Below are 15,962 nucleotides of genomic sequence, written 5' to 3'. Positions count from 1 at the left end.
TGACATTAAAATCATTCTAGGCGATTTTAATGCCATAATTGGAAAGGAGAATATCTTTGGCCCAACAGTCGGGAAATTCAGTCTCCACAGTGAAACATCTGACAATGGTATGAGGCTGATAGACTTTGCAGCTGCAAAAAACATGGTAGTTAGCAGTACCAGATTTAATCATCTCGATATTCATAAGGGCACCTGGCTGTCTCCAGATCAAAGAACAAGTAATCAAATTGATCATATTGTGATAGATGGAAGACATTCATCCAGCGTGTTGGATGTACGATCGTTCCGAGGCGCAAACATTGATTCGGACTAACTACATTGTTGCAGCTAAAGTACGTACCCGTCTAAACGTTGCAAATAAAGCACGAATAGACACAATGCGGATGTTGGACATCGATAGGCTGCAAACACAACAGATAGCCACAGCATATTCCACTCAACTAGCCCAATTTGCTTAATGAGAGTACTCATGTCCCAATAACATAACAACACAATGGCAATATATTGCCCACTCCATGCAAACAGCCGCAAAATCCATACTTGGATTCCAGAGACCTCCAAAAAGGAATTCATGGTATGATCAGGAGTGTCGTGCTGCTACCGGAGAAAAAATGCGGCATATAGGGCTACTTTACAATCAGTAGCAACGCGTAACGCACTAGAGAGATATCGGGAGAAAAGGAGAGAAGAGAAACGTCTTTTCAGCAAGAAAAAGAGAGAAATGGAAAAGCCGGAGTAGGAAAAAATCGAGATGTACAGGAGCCAGAATGAAGTCCGAAAATTCTACCAAAGAGTGAAACATCAAACAGATGGCTTTGGTACAGGCACATCCTCCTGTACAGACCAGCAAGGTAATCTGGTAACAGATACAGATAGCGTGCTCAGGATATGGAAGGAACATTTCTCCAATCTGCGTATCCAATAGTAGCGAAGATGATGATACCACAGATCCAAACCCAGGAGATGGTATAGAATGTATACCGGCCGGCCAAGATGAGGTAAAGGCAGCAATCAACCGGCTGAAGAGTAATAAAGCAGCAGGAGCCGATGGCTTCCCAGACGAGCTGTTTAAAACCGGAGGCGACGCGCTGATAAGGTGTATGCATCAGCTAGTTAGCACCATCTGGCAGGAAGAACGCGTACCCGACGATTGGAACCTGAGCATCCTGTGTCCCGTCCACAAGAAAGGAGATAAGACTGTATGCTCCAACTATAGGGGCATAAGTCTTCTCCCCATTGCCTATAAGATAGTGTCAGGGATATTGTGCGAACGACTAAAGCCAATGGTCAACGAAATAATTGGACCATACCAATGTGGCTTTAGACCTGGCAATCCACCATTGACCAGATATTTACCCTGCGGCAAATCCTGGAGAAGACCCAAGAGATGCAGATCGACACATATCACCTTTTTGTCGATTATAAAGCAGCATTCTACAGTCCCATCCGATCAAAGGTATTCCATGCAATGTCTGAATTTGGTATCCCCGCAAAGCTCATCCGGCTTTGTAAAATGATTTTAGCTGACACGAGGTCCTCAGTTAAAATTGGAAAGAACCTCTCCGAACAGTTCAGTACCAAAAGAGGTTTGAGACAAGGAGACAGCCTTTCGTGTGACCTATTCAACATTTTGCTGGAAAAGGTAATACCAGATGCAAATGTCAAAAGAAATGACACAATTTACACCAATAGACACATGTTACTTGCTTATGCTGATGACATAGACATGACCTTTAGGAAGGTCGAAGCAGAATCTGCGAAGGTGGGTCTGGTGGTAAACGGCGAAAAGACCAAATTGATGGTGTCGACGCGCAAAGCGTCCATAGAGCTCGGACCAACTGTAGAAGTTGGTACCTATAATTTCGAGGTAGTTAAAGACTTCGTCTACTTCGGCACTGCCATAGGTGCATTTTGCGCATTGGCGAATGTACTGCACTAAGCTGATATTATCTCCTTACAAGATATGCGAAGGAATCGTAATCCGACTGGCACTGTAGAATTGCCTGGGTCAACCAATAGATCCGTCTTGAAAGTGAATTCAATTTGGTGGTCATTCATTTTCATAACTTCAGCCTTTAGGCTAATGATGGTATATACACTTTGATACGACTAAAAATGTGCGTCATCGAAATAATGGTTTTAGACCCCAAGAGTTTTTGAACGAATTTCGTTTCAGACAATTTGGAGTCGATTTAGCCATGTCCGTCCTTCTGGCTGATGCGCACGATAACTCTCGAACGAATCAACTGATTCGAACAAAATTTTGAACTTTGTACTATTTTGCCCAAACTTAGTTTAAGTTCGAAGATAGGCTATATCGGTTCACCCCTTCGGGAACCTCCCCCAAAAAAGTTAAAAATTGTTCTGTAAAATGGTTGAACGATAACTCTTGTATTATTTCTTTCAGATATAGATCGGCTTCGAAATTTAAGACCTCCTCTCTGATCGGGTGCAAGTCCATACTTCCTGAGATAATATCCTAAAAGCTCTGATTGTTCCAAACTTAACACATCGTATTATTTCATCAGATTGGAATATGGACTATGTCGGTCCCGTCTTTCGGGTACTTCCCACACATATTTCGGAAAAGTGCAGTATGAGGACTCGGATTTATTTGAAATCATTTGCAGAAGGTTAATTTCACAGTTCCTATTATAATGGTACAATTTTCCGGAGTAACTCCATACTTCCTGAGATAATGGCCCAAAAGCTTCAAAAAACCTGGCGACACATAGTACTAAAATGGCTAGTGTGCAAGATAAATCTCAAACTTTTTCAACAATTTCTTACAAACTTAGTTGAACGTACTTTAATATTTCGAGTGCTTTATGAAGATGTTTGGTTACTAAAAATTATTGGTATATGTCGATGATTTGGTATAGCCCCACATTAAGGTACCTACCCAGCTAGCATTTGGAAGATGGTTTTTTTTCAAAAATTACATTGCGGAGTCTTTTTAGAGTCCTTTTGGTGATCAAAACTGATTAATTCACTTGTATGATCAGAAAACGACTCGAAAGTGACTCCCTGTAATAATTAAAAAGAGTTCAATTTAAAATACAACAACAAATGTGTAGCAATCACAAATAAATCATTGAAGCGTTTTAAATACGACTATTTTTTCGTTGTTTATTGTCACATTTTGATAATCTGAAGATTGGAAAATGCTTAATCAAAAAAAAGTGATGCAGGCGTTTGATTAGAATTATGTATCTTCTGATCAGAAAACAAAAACAATAGAAAGAAACAAAAAACAAAGAAGAATAAAAAAGAAAATTCTTTTAATTTTTTTGTCTGACAAAAAAACTCATAAATGACTCACTAAAGACTCATAAACGATTATAAACATGACTCAAAAAAAGAGTCACAAATTAATCAACAAATCCCCAATAAATGATTAAAATACGACTCGAAAAAGACGTTATATACCATCAGACAAGTAAAAAAGTGTCAGTCGGCTTTGCCGACAGATATATACCCTCAGCCAATGTGAAACGAAACTTTCACCTCCGGACAGATCGAATGTATTTAAGTTATCTTCAAAATTTTGTGGCCCTTTTTGGATATTTGAACTTGCCGACAAAAATGTGGATTAGGAATCAACTGCACTAATACACAAATGTTGAACTTTTGTAGGGCTGGTACCCTTAGGGAGGACCGATATGGGGCATTTTAGAAATTAAACTAAATTTGGATAAAATATTAAAAGATCCAAAGTTGGGCCAATTCGAACTGAAACTAAGTTTGGATAAAATATGACGAAAGCCAAATGTTGGACCAAATCGGTTGATCAGTTCGAGAAATATCGTGCGATTTTTTGCAAATATCAAAAATACGACCACATAGCCGTGTAGAGCATGAAAAACTATTATGAAATAAGGTGCTATTTTTTCTCTATCGCGAAAAAAGTTTCCGCACCAAATGCATTGAAATTTAGGAATGCATTTTTTAATTTTATTTGTTAAAATGACAAATACGCTTTTTATTAAAATTTGTATTTTTTTAAATCTAATTTAAAATCAATATCAAACCATTCTGGACAAATTTGTTATCAAATCGCGGCAGAGCATATTAGGAACTTTTGACAATATTGCCATTTTGTTGTTTTCTTATAAACTCGCAAATTTTAATTAATCCATAAATAATAAACTTTCGCAAATTTTATGTTTATATTTATTGTACCTATCGTACTAGAAAGTATCATTTGCAACAAATTCGCGAAAGTTAGAGACCGTTTTTAATGACTTTGCCTGTGAGAATTGTATTTATTTTCTATATTTATTCAAACAAAGCAAATTTAAAATTTTAAGTAGAAAAAATATCAAAAGGGTTTTAGTAATCACAGTCGGTGCGGAAACTTTTTTCACCGAATCGATCTTAGAAACGCGTTTTCGTTATCAGGACAAAATTTCGCACACGGTACTGGTGTGGTATTTTTTTGGTTATAGCCCTAGTGTATATACCCTCGTTAGCATAAATGCTGAGGGTATAAAAATGGGCAAAAATGACTCGAAACTACTCGAAGTGACTCGCCTGATGTTACGTTTTCCTTCCGACAAAGGAGTCATTTATGATCAGAAAATGAGCTCATATTCCAGCTTTTTAATCGTGCAGTACGATCAAAAAAGACTCGAATTTGATTAAAAATTTAAAAAATGTTGGCTGGGTACAGATTTTAAAGCAAACTCATGTTACAAAATCAATGGACTTGCGGATTCCATGCAAAATCGCGAAAACCTAAAAATGTGACCTTTGACCGCGATTTATTTAAAAATCCCTCCAGGGATTTTTTCCCTGTTTTTCGATTTTTTCTCATCTATGAACATTGCTGTTTCAGAAACCGCAAAAACTTCCCATGTGTAAGCGGTTTTCATTTAAAGAGAGTTAAGGTGCACCCTTCATGACATTGTTTTATAAGGAGATTCAGTCAGTGCATTGTCCCAATTTTAACATCTATATCTCAAAAATGGTAAACCCTAGAAAAAAGTCATAATGTAGAGAATTTTCACAGCTACAATATTTTCTCTAAAACCATTTCGATAGGACTTTCGTTTTCCAAGCAAAATCGTGAAAACCTAAAAATTTGAACTTTGATCGTGATTTATTTAAAAAGTGCTAATTCGTGTACGTAATTATGTGAGCGAACAACGCAATTAATGCGCTAGTATGAACATGTCATTAGGAACCTACATGTGAACATATCTTTATTTCGGACCCTGTACTTTAGAGAGGCCTTTTTTCCTCCGTGCAGGTACCATATGTTTGATATCTTTGTTCACAGCAATTATTTTTCTTTTATTGTTCACGGTACATATCGAAAATCATATCTAACTATTTCAAATTTATTTGAGTTATTTTATTTTTATTTCAACAACTTCATCGAATTTCAACACAGAAATTTAATTAACACTTGAAATTTTGATAGAACATTAAAAATTTTTAATTTTCACAGCCTCATCGAAGGCACCGAAGACGAATTGATTACATCTGTATTATGCTTTGGTAGCTATAGTTATATTAGCAAATATCTCAGCTATACAATCAACATCCATGCCAGACTTACAAAATAAAAGTGGAGTCAATAAATTAGCCTAATTATAGAAATCGAAATTGTTGCACTTACCTGTTTTCCCAAAGACAAACTCAAAGCTTTTAACATTGGTTCAAGAACTTTACGAACTTGTTCTTTGGTTAGATTTTGTAATGCCTCGAGAACAGATTTATCCATGCCATGAGAATTTGCATCACCTGAGCCCAGTTTTAGGCTTGTTGAACTTTTATTTTCCAAAGGAATTGATTCGATTTGTGTGGGAATTGTGTCATCTTGAGGTTTTTCCTTGATGGTGTCATCCATTAAGTCATCAATGGGCACAGATTTAATGGGACGTTTTGGCTGCAGGAAAAAAATAATGAATGAATTTTCTACCAGAGCCATGCGTCTTGCACGCGTTTCCCCCAACAACATACCTTAATCTTCTTCCTATTCGCAGATTTCGGTACCAGCTTGGGTTCATACATATTCAAATCATTCATAAACATTTTCAAATCATATTTTGGTTTCGCCTTATCCATGGTTAATTTACGATGATTTTCTCTTGCCGTATTCAGCCGACCATCCTGCAAATCTTGTAAAAAATCAAAGAACTTGGTACATCTCTGCTGCAAACTATCCAGGATAACATCTTGCGCAGAGAATATCTGTTTCTCCAAACATTGACTGGTGGTCATATAAATCATTTCCAAAAGAATCGGTAACTTTTGCGGCACATGATCCAAGAGGAAATATCTCAGCTGTTTTTGATAGGTATTCACCGATTGTAGCAGCAAACTGAAAAGATTGCAGACTCGAAGAGAGGCATCATTTGAGGTTAGACTATTGAATTGCTCAATGGGTGTGGATTTGAAATCTTCCAACTGAAATGGAAAGTTTCGGTTAGGAATTCAATGTTTGAGGTTTTATTCGGCCGTGTCTTACCATTCCCTTCAAGGGATATAGAAAATTTCGTGAGAACCTCACAGCAAATTCAAAGGCATTCTTTTGGCGCTTGTTTTTCTCCAAACTATTATCGGGAACGTTTGACTCGAGTAAACCGATCCTAAAATTAAGAAAAATTATTTTTAAATACATTTTTTCAAGGGCCAGGCTTGGAGTTTCTAAAGAATATTTTTAAAGGTCGGGGATTTTTTAAAGAATATTTTTGAAAGTCGTGGATTTTTTTGACGGTCGTGGATTTTTTAAAGAATATTTTTGAAAGTCGTGGATTTTTTTGACGGTCGTGGATTTTTTAAAGAATATTTTTGAAGCCCGAGGATATTTTAAAGAATATTTTTAAAGGCCATACATTTTTAAAAAAAAATGTGAGGTCCGTGGATTTGGTATGCAAATGTTTCTAAGACCGCGGATTTTTTAAAGAATATTTTTCAAGGCCGTGGATTTTTTAAAGAATATTTTTCAAGGCCGTGGATATTTTAAAGAATATTTTTGAGAGCCGCGGATTTTTTAAAGAATTTTTTTGAAGGCCGTGGATTTGTTAAAGAATTTTTTTGAAGGCCGCGGATTTTTTAAAGAATTCTTTTGAAGGCCGTGGATTTTTTAAAGAATTTTTTTGAAGGCCGTGGATTTTTTAAAGAATTTTTTTGAAGGCCGTGGATTTTCTAAAGATTTTTTTGAAGACCGTGGATTTTTTAAAGAATTTTTTTGAAGGCCGTGGATTTTTTAAAGAATTTTTTTGAAGGCCGTGGATTTTTTAAAGAATTTTTTTGAAGGCCGTGGATTTTTTAAATAATTTTTTTTTGATGGCCGTGGATTTTTAAAAAAATTTTTTTGAAGGCCGTGGATTTTTAAAAAAATTTTTTTGAAGGCCGTGGATTTTTTATTTTTGATTGATTTGGATTTTTTGAAGAATATTTTTGGAAGCAGTGGATTGCTTAAAGAATATTTTGGAAGGCCGTGTATTTTTTAAATAATATTTTTGAAGGTCGTAGATTTTTTTAAAAATATTTTTCAAAGCCGTGAATTTTTTAAAGAATATATTTGAGGCCGTGGATTTTTTAAAGATTATTTTGAAGGTCGTGGTTTTTTAAAGAATTATTTTGAAGGCTGTGGATTTTTTTAAAGAATATTTTTGAAGCCCGAGGATATTTTAAAGAATATTTTTGAAGCCCGAGGATATTTTAAAGAATATTTTTAAAGGCCATACATTTTTTAAAAAAAATTTGAGGTCCGTGGATTTGGTATGCAAATGTTTCTAAGACCGTGGATTTTTTAAAGAATATTTTTCAAGGCCGTGGATTTTTTAAAGAATATTTTTGAGAGCCGCGGTTTTTTTAAAGAATTTTTTTGAAGCCCGTGGATTTTTTAAAGAATTTTTTTGAAGGTCGTGGATTTTTTAAAGAATTTTTTTGAAGGTCGTGGATTTTTTAAAGATTTTGTTTGAAGGTCGTGGATTTTTTAAAGAATTTTTTTGAAGGTCGTGGATTTTTTAAAAAATTTTTTTGAAGGTCGTGGATTTTTTAAAGATTTTTTTTTAAGGTCGTGGTTTTTTTAAAGAATTTTTTTTAAGGTCGTGGATTTTTTAAAGAATTTTTTTTAAGGTCGGGGATTTTTTAAAGAATTTTTTTGAAGGTCCTGGATTTTTTAAAGAATTTTTTTGAAGGCCGTGGATTTTTTAAAGAATTTTTTTGAAGGTCGTGGATTTTTTAAAGAATTTTTTTGAAGGTCCTGGATTTTTTAAAGAATTTTTTTGAAGGCCGTGGATTTTTTAAAGAATTTTTTTGAAGGCCTTGGATTTTTTTAAAGAATATTTCTGAGGGTCGTGGATTTTTTAAAGAATATTTCTGAGGGTCGTGGATTTTTTAAAGAATATTTCTGAAGGTCGTGGATATTTTAAAGAATATTTTTCAAGGCCCTGGATTTATTAAAGAATATTTTAAAGACCGTGGATGTTTTAAAGAATTTGTTGAAGGCCATGGATTTTTTAAAAAATATTTTCAAGGAAGTGGATTTTTTAATGGATGTTTTTAAGGCCGTGGATTTTTGAATGAATATTTTTTAAAACCGTGGAGTTTTTAGAGAATATTTTTGAGAACCGTGGATTTTTTAGAGAATATATTTAAGGGCAGTGGAATTTTTAAAGAAAAGGCCTGGATTTTTAAAGAATATTTTTGGAGTTCGTGGATTTTTTAAAGAATATTTTTAAAGGCCATACATTTTTTAAAAATATTTTTGAGGGCCCTGAATTTTTTAAAGAATTTTTTTGAAGGCCGTGGATTTTTTAAATAATTTTTTTGAAGGCCGTGAATTTTTTAAAGATCTTGTTTGAAGGCCGTGGATTTTTTAAAGATTTTTTTTGAAGGCCGTGGATTTTTTAAAGAATTGTTTTAAGGCCGTGGATTTTTTAAATAATTTTTTTGAAGGCCGTGGACTTTTTAAAGATTTTTTTTAAGGCCGTGGATTTTTTAAATAGTTTTTTTTGAAGGCCGTGGATTTTTTAAAGAACTTTTTTGAAGGCCGTGGATTTTTGAAAGAATATTTTTGAAAGCCGTGGATTTTTTAAAAAATATTTTTGAAGGCCGTGGATTTTTTAAAAAATATTTTTGAATTCCGAGGATTTTTTAACAATGTTTTTAAGGGCGGGATGTTTTAAAGAATTTTTTTGAAGGCCGTGGATTTTTAAAGAATTTTTTGAAGGCCGTGGATTTTTTAAAGAATTTTTTTGAAGGCCGTGGATTTTTTAAAGATTTTTTTTGAAGGCCGTGGATTTTTTAAAGATTTTTTTTTGAAGGCCGTGGATTTTTTAAATGATTTTTTTGAAGGCCGTGGATTTTTAAAGAATTTTTTGAAGGCCGTGGATTTTTTAAAGAATTTTTTTGAAGACCGTGGAGTTTTAAAAGATTTTTTTTGAAGGCCGTGGATTTTTAAAAGATTTTTTTTGAAGGTCGTGGATTTTTTAAAGAATTTTTTGAAGGCCTTGCATTTTTTAATTTAAAGAATTTTTTTGAAGGCCGTGGATTTTTTAAAGGATATTTTTGAAGGCTATGAATTTCTTTAAATAATATTTCTGAGGGTCGTGGATTTTTTAAAGAATATTTTTCAAGGCCCTGGATTTATTAAAGACTATTTTAAAGGCCGTGGATGTTTTAAAGAATGTGTTGAAGGCCATGGATTTTTTAAAAAATATTTTCAAGGCAGTGGATTTTTTAATGGATGTTTTAAGGCCGTGGAATTTTCAGAGAATATTTTTAAGGGCAGTGGAATTTTTAAAGAAAAATTTTAAATGCCCTGGATTTTTAAAGAATATTTTTGAAGGTCCAGATTGTTAAAGAATATTTATAAATTTTTGAACTTTAATCTTAATCAACATTTTTGTCGGTTCATACGACCAAAATTTTGAAACCCCCTAAATACATAATTTTTTGTGAAAAAAGTGTTTCAATTTGCAGAGGCTGAGGGTATATATCTGTCGGCAAAGCCGACTGATGCTTTTTTACTTGTCAAAGAATATTTTTCAAGGCCGTGAATTTTTTAAAGACTATTTTTCAAGGCCGTGGATTTCTTAAAGAATATTTTTCAAGGTCGTGGATTTTTTAAAGAATATTTTTCAAGACCGTGGATTTTTTAAAGAATATTTTTCAAGGCCGTGGATTTTTAAAGAATATTTTTCAAGGCCATGGATTTTTTAAAGAATATTTTTGAGGGCCGTGAATTTTTTAAAGAATAACTTTAAATGCCATGGATTTCTTAGAGATTATTTTTGAGTGCCTTGGATTTTTTAACGAATATTTTTGAGATTTGGACCCGCATCTTTGGATTTTTTAATTAGCACTTGTCTTACCTTAGTTTATCCAAAACTTCTATAATCTTCTCTTGGGTCGCAGACATCTTTTTGTAGATATTCGTTTTGTCCGCCTTCAGATCCTCTATGGATTTGCTGACTTTCAAATTCTTGCGATTTGAATGATTTCCAGAATGCTTTGCTTTGCTCTTCGCCGATCCACGTTGAGAACATGATTCAGCTACAGCTTGGGGCTGAGCTGAAGATGTTGAACGATTTGTGGGTGCCTTCGAACTGCGTTGGCTTTGAATAGTCTCTACTGCGCAGCGGCTACAATTCGCATGAGAACGCCTTGTGCTCGGGCCACTACCACCACCAGCTGCCAATCTTTCAAAGGTTCGTTGCAAATGTTGTTCTCGTAAAGTTCGAGCTGTTGTTGCCTTTGCTTTTTGCAGAGTTTTCATGTGGGAGAGATATTCTTCGTGAAAGGTATCAAGGTAGGAGGAACATTGGGGTAGCATATCCTCAGGGTAGTAACTTCTTTGAGTTTCTTGGCCATTAATGTAGACTTTTAACTGAAAAAAAAAAACCAAAATTAAATTTGAGTTACATCCGGTGGACAATACTTACCTGAGGATCATTTTGCATGTCCTCTTCGGTGACTTCAGTGTAATTTAAGGTCCCGGGATTTTTCAGATATGTTACGTCCATATCTTTCAAATTGCTCTGAAATGGAAATAAGATTACCCTAGGTTTTCACTAGTGGTGTTAGTAAAGCCATAATTACCTCAAGCGCTATAAATTCCGCCAAGCTATCCTCATCATCCATTGATAAATTCAAAATATCCTGTGGCAATGGCTTCTCCGGCATGGCCTTCATATAATTTTCCCTATAAAGTCTTTCAAATTCTGAATCAGTTTCTTCTTCTTCCACAATATAGGTATCCATGGTTCCACACTCTTCATAGGGGTTTAGATTCATGTAACTACTGGTTGTTTGAGAAGTTTCACGAACAATTTCATTCATAAGGGTGGCTGGCAAGTATTGGGAATCATAACTACAAGTGGGTCTATCTATCTCTTCTTCTAAACACGTTTCTCTGGAGACTTCTAATACCTCCACCCATTTGGCTTGAGGTCTGCGATATTCTTCCATACGCACAGGTTCGAGAATTTTCGCTAATTGAGGACTTGGTTTTTCTTGCGATTCCAAAAACTCCACCTTATGTAAAACTCCAGAATTTCTGGGACTTTTCCTTCCAGGCGAAATGTTATAGGTTTGGTTAGGATCCTCAGCAATGTCCTTAGTAAAAGTTTCATTGTGAGAAGGTTTTCGCAGAATTCCCCGATTTCTGCCACTAGGTGAAACTAAGGGTGATTTAGCTCCTTGTCCACTTCTTGGGGATTGCTGATCTTCCAGCAATTTTTCGAAATTGCCATAGTATTGAGGTTTCGAGTTCCTGGATGTGGGAGTTTCCTTGTCGCGATGTTTCAGTTTCCTGATTAGCTCTTCAATTTCTTCATCACTTATGTCACGAATTTTCTGGGCATTTGAAGTTGTTGCGGCTTGATTTAAAGTTCCCGAAGTCACATGGGTTTCGATATCAGTATCTCTTCTTAAGGCAGCAATTTCTGCCAAAAGTTCGGGGGTAGTAGCTCGATGAATATTGCTAATTGGTTTTGGAGGAGATTTTTCATTTGGTTCCGTAGCACTTTTATGGGGTTTCTGGTAGCCACGATCGAGATATTCAGGACGGACATGCTAAAAAGTGGAGAGGATTCTTAATAGAGGAGCTCAAGGGTGACTTTATGGAGGAGCAGAAGAAGGGATTTGTAGCTGGAAATGATTTTTATAGACACGCTTAAGGGTATTCTAATAGACGAGCTGAAAGGTCGTCTTTATAGACGAGGTGAAAGGTCGTCTTTATAGACTTTCGTCTTTATAGCCGAAAGTCGTCTTTATAGACGGGAGCTAAAGGTCGTCTTTATAGACGAGCTGAAAGGTCATCTTTATAGACGAGCTGAATGGTCATCTTTATAGACGAGCTGAAAGGTCGTCTTTATAGACGAGCTGAAAGGCCGTCTTTATAGCTGAAGACGAGCTGAAAGGCCGCCTTTATGGACGAGCTGAAAGGTCATCTTTATTGACGAGCTGAAAGGTCGTCTTTATAGACGAGCTAAAGGTGGTCTTTATAGACGAGCTAAAGGTCGTCTTTATAGACGAGCTAAAGGTCGTCTTTACAGACGAGCTAAAGGTCGTCTTTATAGACGAGCTAAAGGTCGCCTTTATAGACGAGCTAAAGGTCGTCTTTATAGACGAGCTAAAGGTCGCCTTTATAGACGAGCTAAAGGTCGTCTTTATAGGCGAGCTAAAGGTCGCCTTTATAGACGAGCTAAAGGTCGTCTTTATAGACGAGCTAAAGGTCGTCTTTATAGACGAGCTAAAGGTCGTCTTTATAGACGAGCTAAAGGTCATCTTTATAGACGAGCTGAATGGTCATCTTTATAGACGAGCTGAAAGGTCGTCTTTATAGACGAGCTGAAAGGTCGTCTTTATAGACGAGCTGAATGGTCATCTTTATAGACGAGCTGAAAGGTCGTCTTTATAGACGAGCTGAAAGGCCGTCTTTATAGCTGAAGACGAGCTGAAAGGCCGCCTTTATGGACGAGCTGAAAGGTCATCTTTATTGACGAGCTGAAAGGTTGTCTTTATAGACGAGCTAAAGGTCGTCTTTATAGACGAGCTAAAGGTCGTCTTTATAGACGAGCTAAAGGTCGTCTTTATAGACGAGCTAAAGGTCGTCTTGTCGTCTTTATAGACGAGCTAAAGGTCGTCTTTATAGACGACCTAAAGGTCTTTATAGACGAGCTAAATGTCGTCTTTATAGACGAGCTAAAGGTAGGTCGTCTCTATAGTCGAGCTAAAGGTAGGTCGTCTCTATAGTCGAGCTAAAGGTAGGTCGTCTTTATGGACGAGCAGAAATGTCTTTATAGACGAGCTGAACGGTCGTCTTTTTGACGAGTTGAAAGTTCGTCTTTTTGACGAGTAGAAATGTCGTCTTTATAGACGAGCTGAACGGTCGTCTTTTTGACGAGCAGAAAGGTTGTCTTTATAGACGAACTAAAGGACGGTCGTCTTTATAGAAGAGCTAAGGAAGTTCGTCTTTATACACCTTTTTCAGGTGTAATTCGAATTATTTTAATTGTAATTCGAGAATTCAATTTGTAATTCGTAACATTTCATTTGTAATTCGAGAATTCCATTTGTAATTCGAATTATTCCATTTGTAATTCGAAATATTCCATTTGTAATTCGAATTATTCCATTTGAAATTCGAATTATTCCATTTGTAATTCGAATTATTCCATTTGTAATTCGAATGATTTCCTTTGTAATTTCAAATAAAATAATTCGAATTACAAATGGAATAATTCGAATTTCAAATGGAATAATTCGAATTACAAATGGAATGATTCGAATTTCAAATAGAATAATTCGAATTACAAATAGAATAATTCGAATTACAAATAGAATAATTGGAATTACAAATGGAATAATTCGAATTACAAATGGAAAGTAACGAATTACAAATAGAATTCTCGAATTACAAATGAAATGTTACGAATTACAACTAAAATGTTTCGAATTACATCTGAAAAAGGTGTAGTCGAGCTAAAGGAAGGTCGTCATTATGGACGAGGTAAAGGTAGACCGTCTTTATAGACGAGCTAAAGGAAGGTCGTCTTTATAGACGAGCTAAAGAAAGGTCGTATTTATAGACGAGCTAAAGAAAGGTCGTCTTTATAGACGAGCTAAAGGAAGGTCGTCATTATGGACGAGGTAAAGGTAGACCGTCTTTATAGACGAGCTAAAGGAATGTCGTCTTTATAGACGAGCTAAAGGAAGGTCGTCTTAATAGAAGAGCCTGAAAGGTCGTCTTAATAGACGAGCTGAAAGGTCGTCTTTATAGACGAGCTGAAAGGTCGTCTTTATAGACGAGCTGAAAGGTCGTCTTTATAGACGAGCTGAAAGGTCGTCTTTATAGACGAGCTGAAAGGTCGTCTTTATAGACGAGCTGAAAGGTCGTCTTTATAGACGAGCTGAAAGGTCGTCTTTATAGACGAGCTGAAAGGTCGTCTTTATAGACAAGCAGAAAGTCATCGTTGAAAATCCGGGACCACATACTCTATCCTTTAAAATTCTTCCTGAGCTGGCTCAATTTTAATAGACTCCTTTACTTTAAATCCTTTTAAGAGCATATATAATCAGTTAGGACATTTTGCTTTTTAACAATGTAATAAAACTTTTATTACTCACATTTGACCCCCATTTCAACACATTAAAATCACCACTTAACACTCCGAAATCACACACATACACTCACGCACACATAAAGGTCACTTTCTTCTTACCCGATAATTGAAATCCTTCGATGTTGTTTTTGCTGTCGTTCGTTCAAATTTCGTTTTTCGGTGATTCATGGAATATCCATAGTATTGGTGGCTATTAAATTCGGACATGTTAGATTCGTTCAGTGTTCGTTTTCTTTAAGTATTTTTTGCACAATTTCGAAACCGATTTGCAATTTTAATTTCAAAAACAAAAAGGATAGATAATAGAAAAATAAAAATTCAAAAATATATTTTTTTCTCTCGTTTTCAATTAATTCTGACGTTTATTTCCATGCAAAATAGAGGAGAACAACAACGATGAAGTTAGACGGTAAAAGAACAAAATATAACTGAGTTCATATTATGTTTTGCTGTTGTTGTTGTCTGTGACAAAGAAGCCGGCCATATGTTTGTTTTTTAAAGTCCTTTGGCGAACACCTGCTTCGACGTTGTCCAATTGGTCAATACAGGTAGAAGGATTTTTTGTTGTGTGTGAGGTGGTTGTTTTGAATTCTTCTTCTTTTTCCATTTTTCTACAAGGGTTGGCGGCTTTAATGATTGGCAACAAAATGTGACCGTTTAGTCTTTTAAAGGCATTGCCGCAAGAAAAAGTCAGGTGATTGGTCGAAAATGTTATACTTCGAAAGCTTATTAGACGACTTCATTGATATTTTTAAAGAAAATCTTAATGACCTAAAAGAAAATCGCGAAATCGCGGTCCATCGAGTCGATATGAATGGAATAAATCCAGGTCAGGCAATTAGGCGCCCGTGTGCGCTCATTTAGCGTTGCTCTCTCCACACACACAATTCAACCCATTGAAAAAGCATGCACTCACACAATGACGCCCCGTAAAGTATGCAATAGAAAAGTATGGTGCCTGACCTGGGAACCCAGCAAACCAATCGTACCGACTTCGTAACGAAATCGGAACAAAATGTCGGACGTATCGTTCGAAATCGTAACGATATCTTAACGAAAGTTGTATGAAGTGGTTGACATAATTTCGGAACAAAATGTCGCAGCGACATCGGATCGATTTCGGTCCGATTTCGTAACGAAATCTGAAGAAAATCCTTAAGAAATTTGGAAAGGAAATTTCTATCCGACATTCGTTCCGAAATCTGAACGAAATCGGTACAAAATCTGAACTATTTCCTCTCCGAAAAATCGTTTAGAAATCGGAACGAAATCTGAACGACTTTGCTTCCGAAATTGTTCAGACGTGTCGGACATCAGACATTTGGTTTGCTGGGAATAAATACAATTTTCTGTCGAAGCAACTGGTAACTCCGT

The 15,962-nt window shown here is 35.7% G+C and overlaps 1 protein-coding gene across 1 annotated transcript in view; it reads right to left on the bottom strand.

Annotated features, from left to right (window-relative positions):
• The window catches only part of LOC141399177 (uncharacterized), a 153,918-nt gene extending 138,786 nt beyond the window's left edge, over window positions 1-15,132 (bottom strand). Inside the window, exons 1-7 of the mRNA XM_073977361.1 lie at window positions 14,688-15,132; window positions 11,062-12,036; window positions 10,905-11,000; window positions 10,335-10,849; window positions 6,476-6,596; window positions 5,968-6,414; window positions 5,624-5,893 (exon numbers count right to left, since the gene is read on the bottom strand). Of these exons, the coding sequence (XP_073833462.1) occupies window positions 5,624-5,893; window positions 5,968-6,414; window positions 6,476-6,596; window positions 10,335-10,849; window positions 10,905-11,000; window positions 11,062-12,036; window positions 14,688-14,795 (2,532 nt within the window). The 5' untranslated portion in view covers window positions 14,796-15,132. The remainder of the gene's footprint in view (window positions 1-5,623; window positions 5,894-5,967; window positions 6,415-6,475; window positions 6,597-10,334; window positions 10,850-10,904; window positions 11,001-11,061; window positions 12,037-14,687) is intronic.
• Window positions 15,133-15,962: the final 830 nt, after the last annotated feature.

This window comes from Musca autumnalis, unplaced genomic scaffold (genome assembly GCF_047663935.1).
Source record: "Musca autumnalis isolate F117 unplaced genomic scaffold, ASM4766393v1 scaffold_3, whole genome shotgun sequence".
Classification (NCBI taxonomy): domain Eukaryota; kingdom Metazoa; phylum Arthropoda; class Insecta; order Diptera; family Muscidae; genus Musca; species Musca autumnalis.
This window is presented reverse-complemented; position numbering and strand designations above follow the sequence as displayed.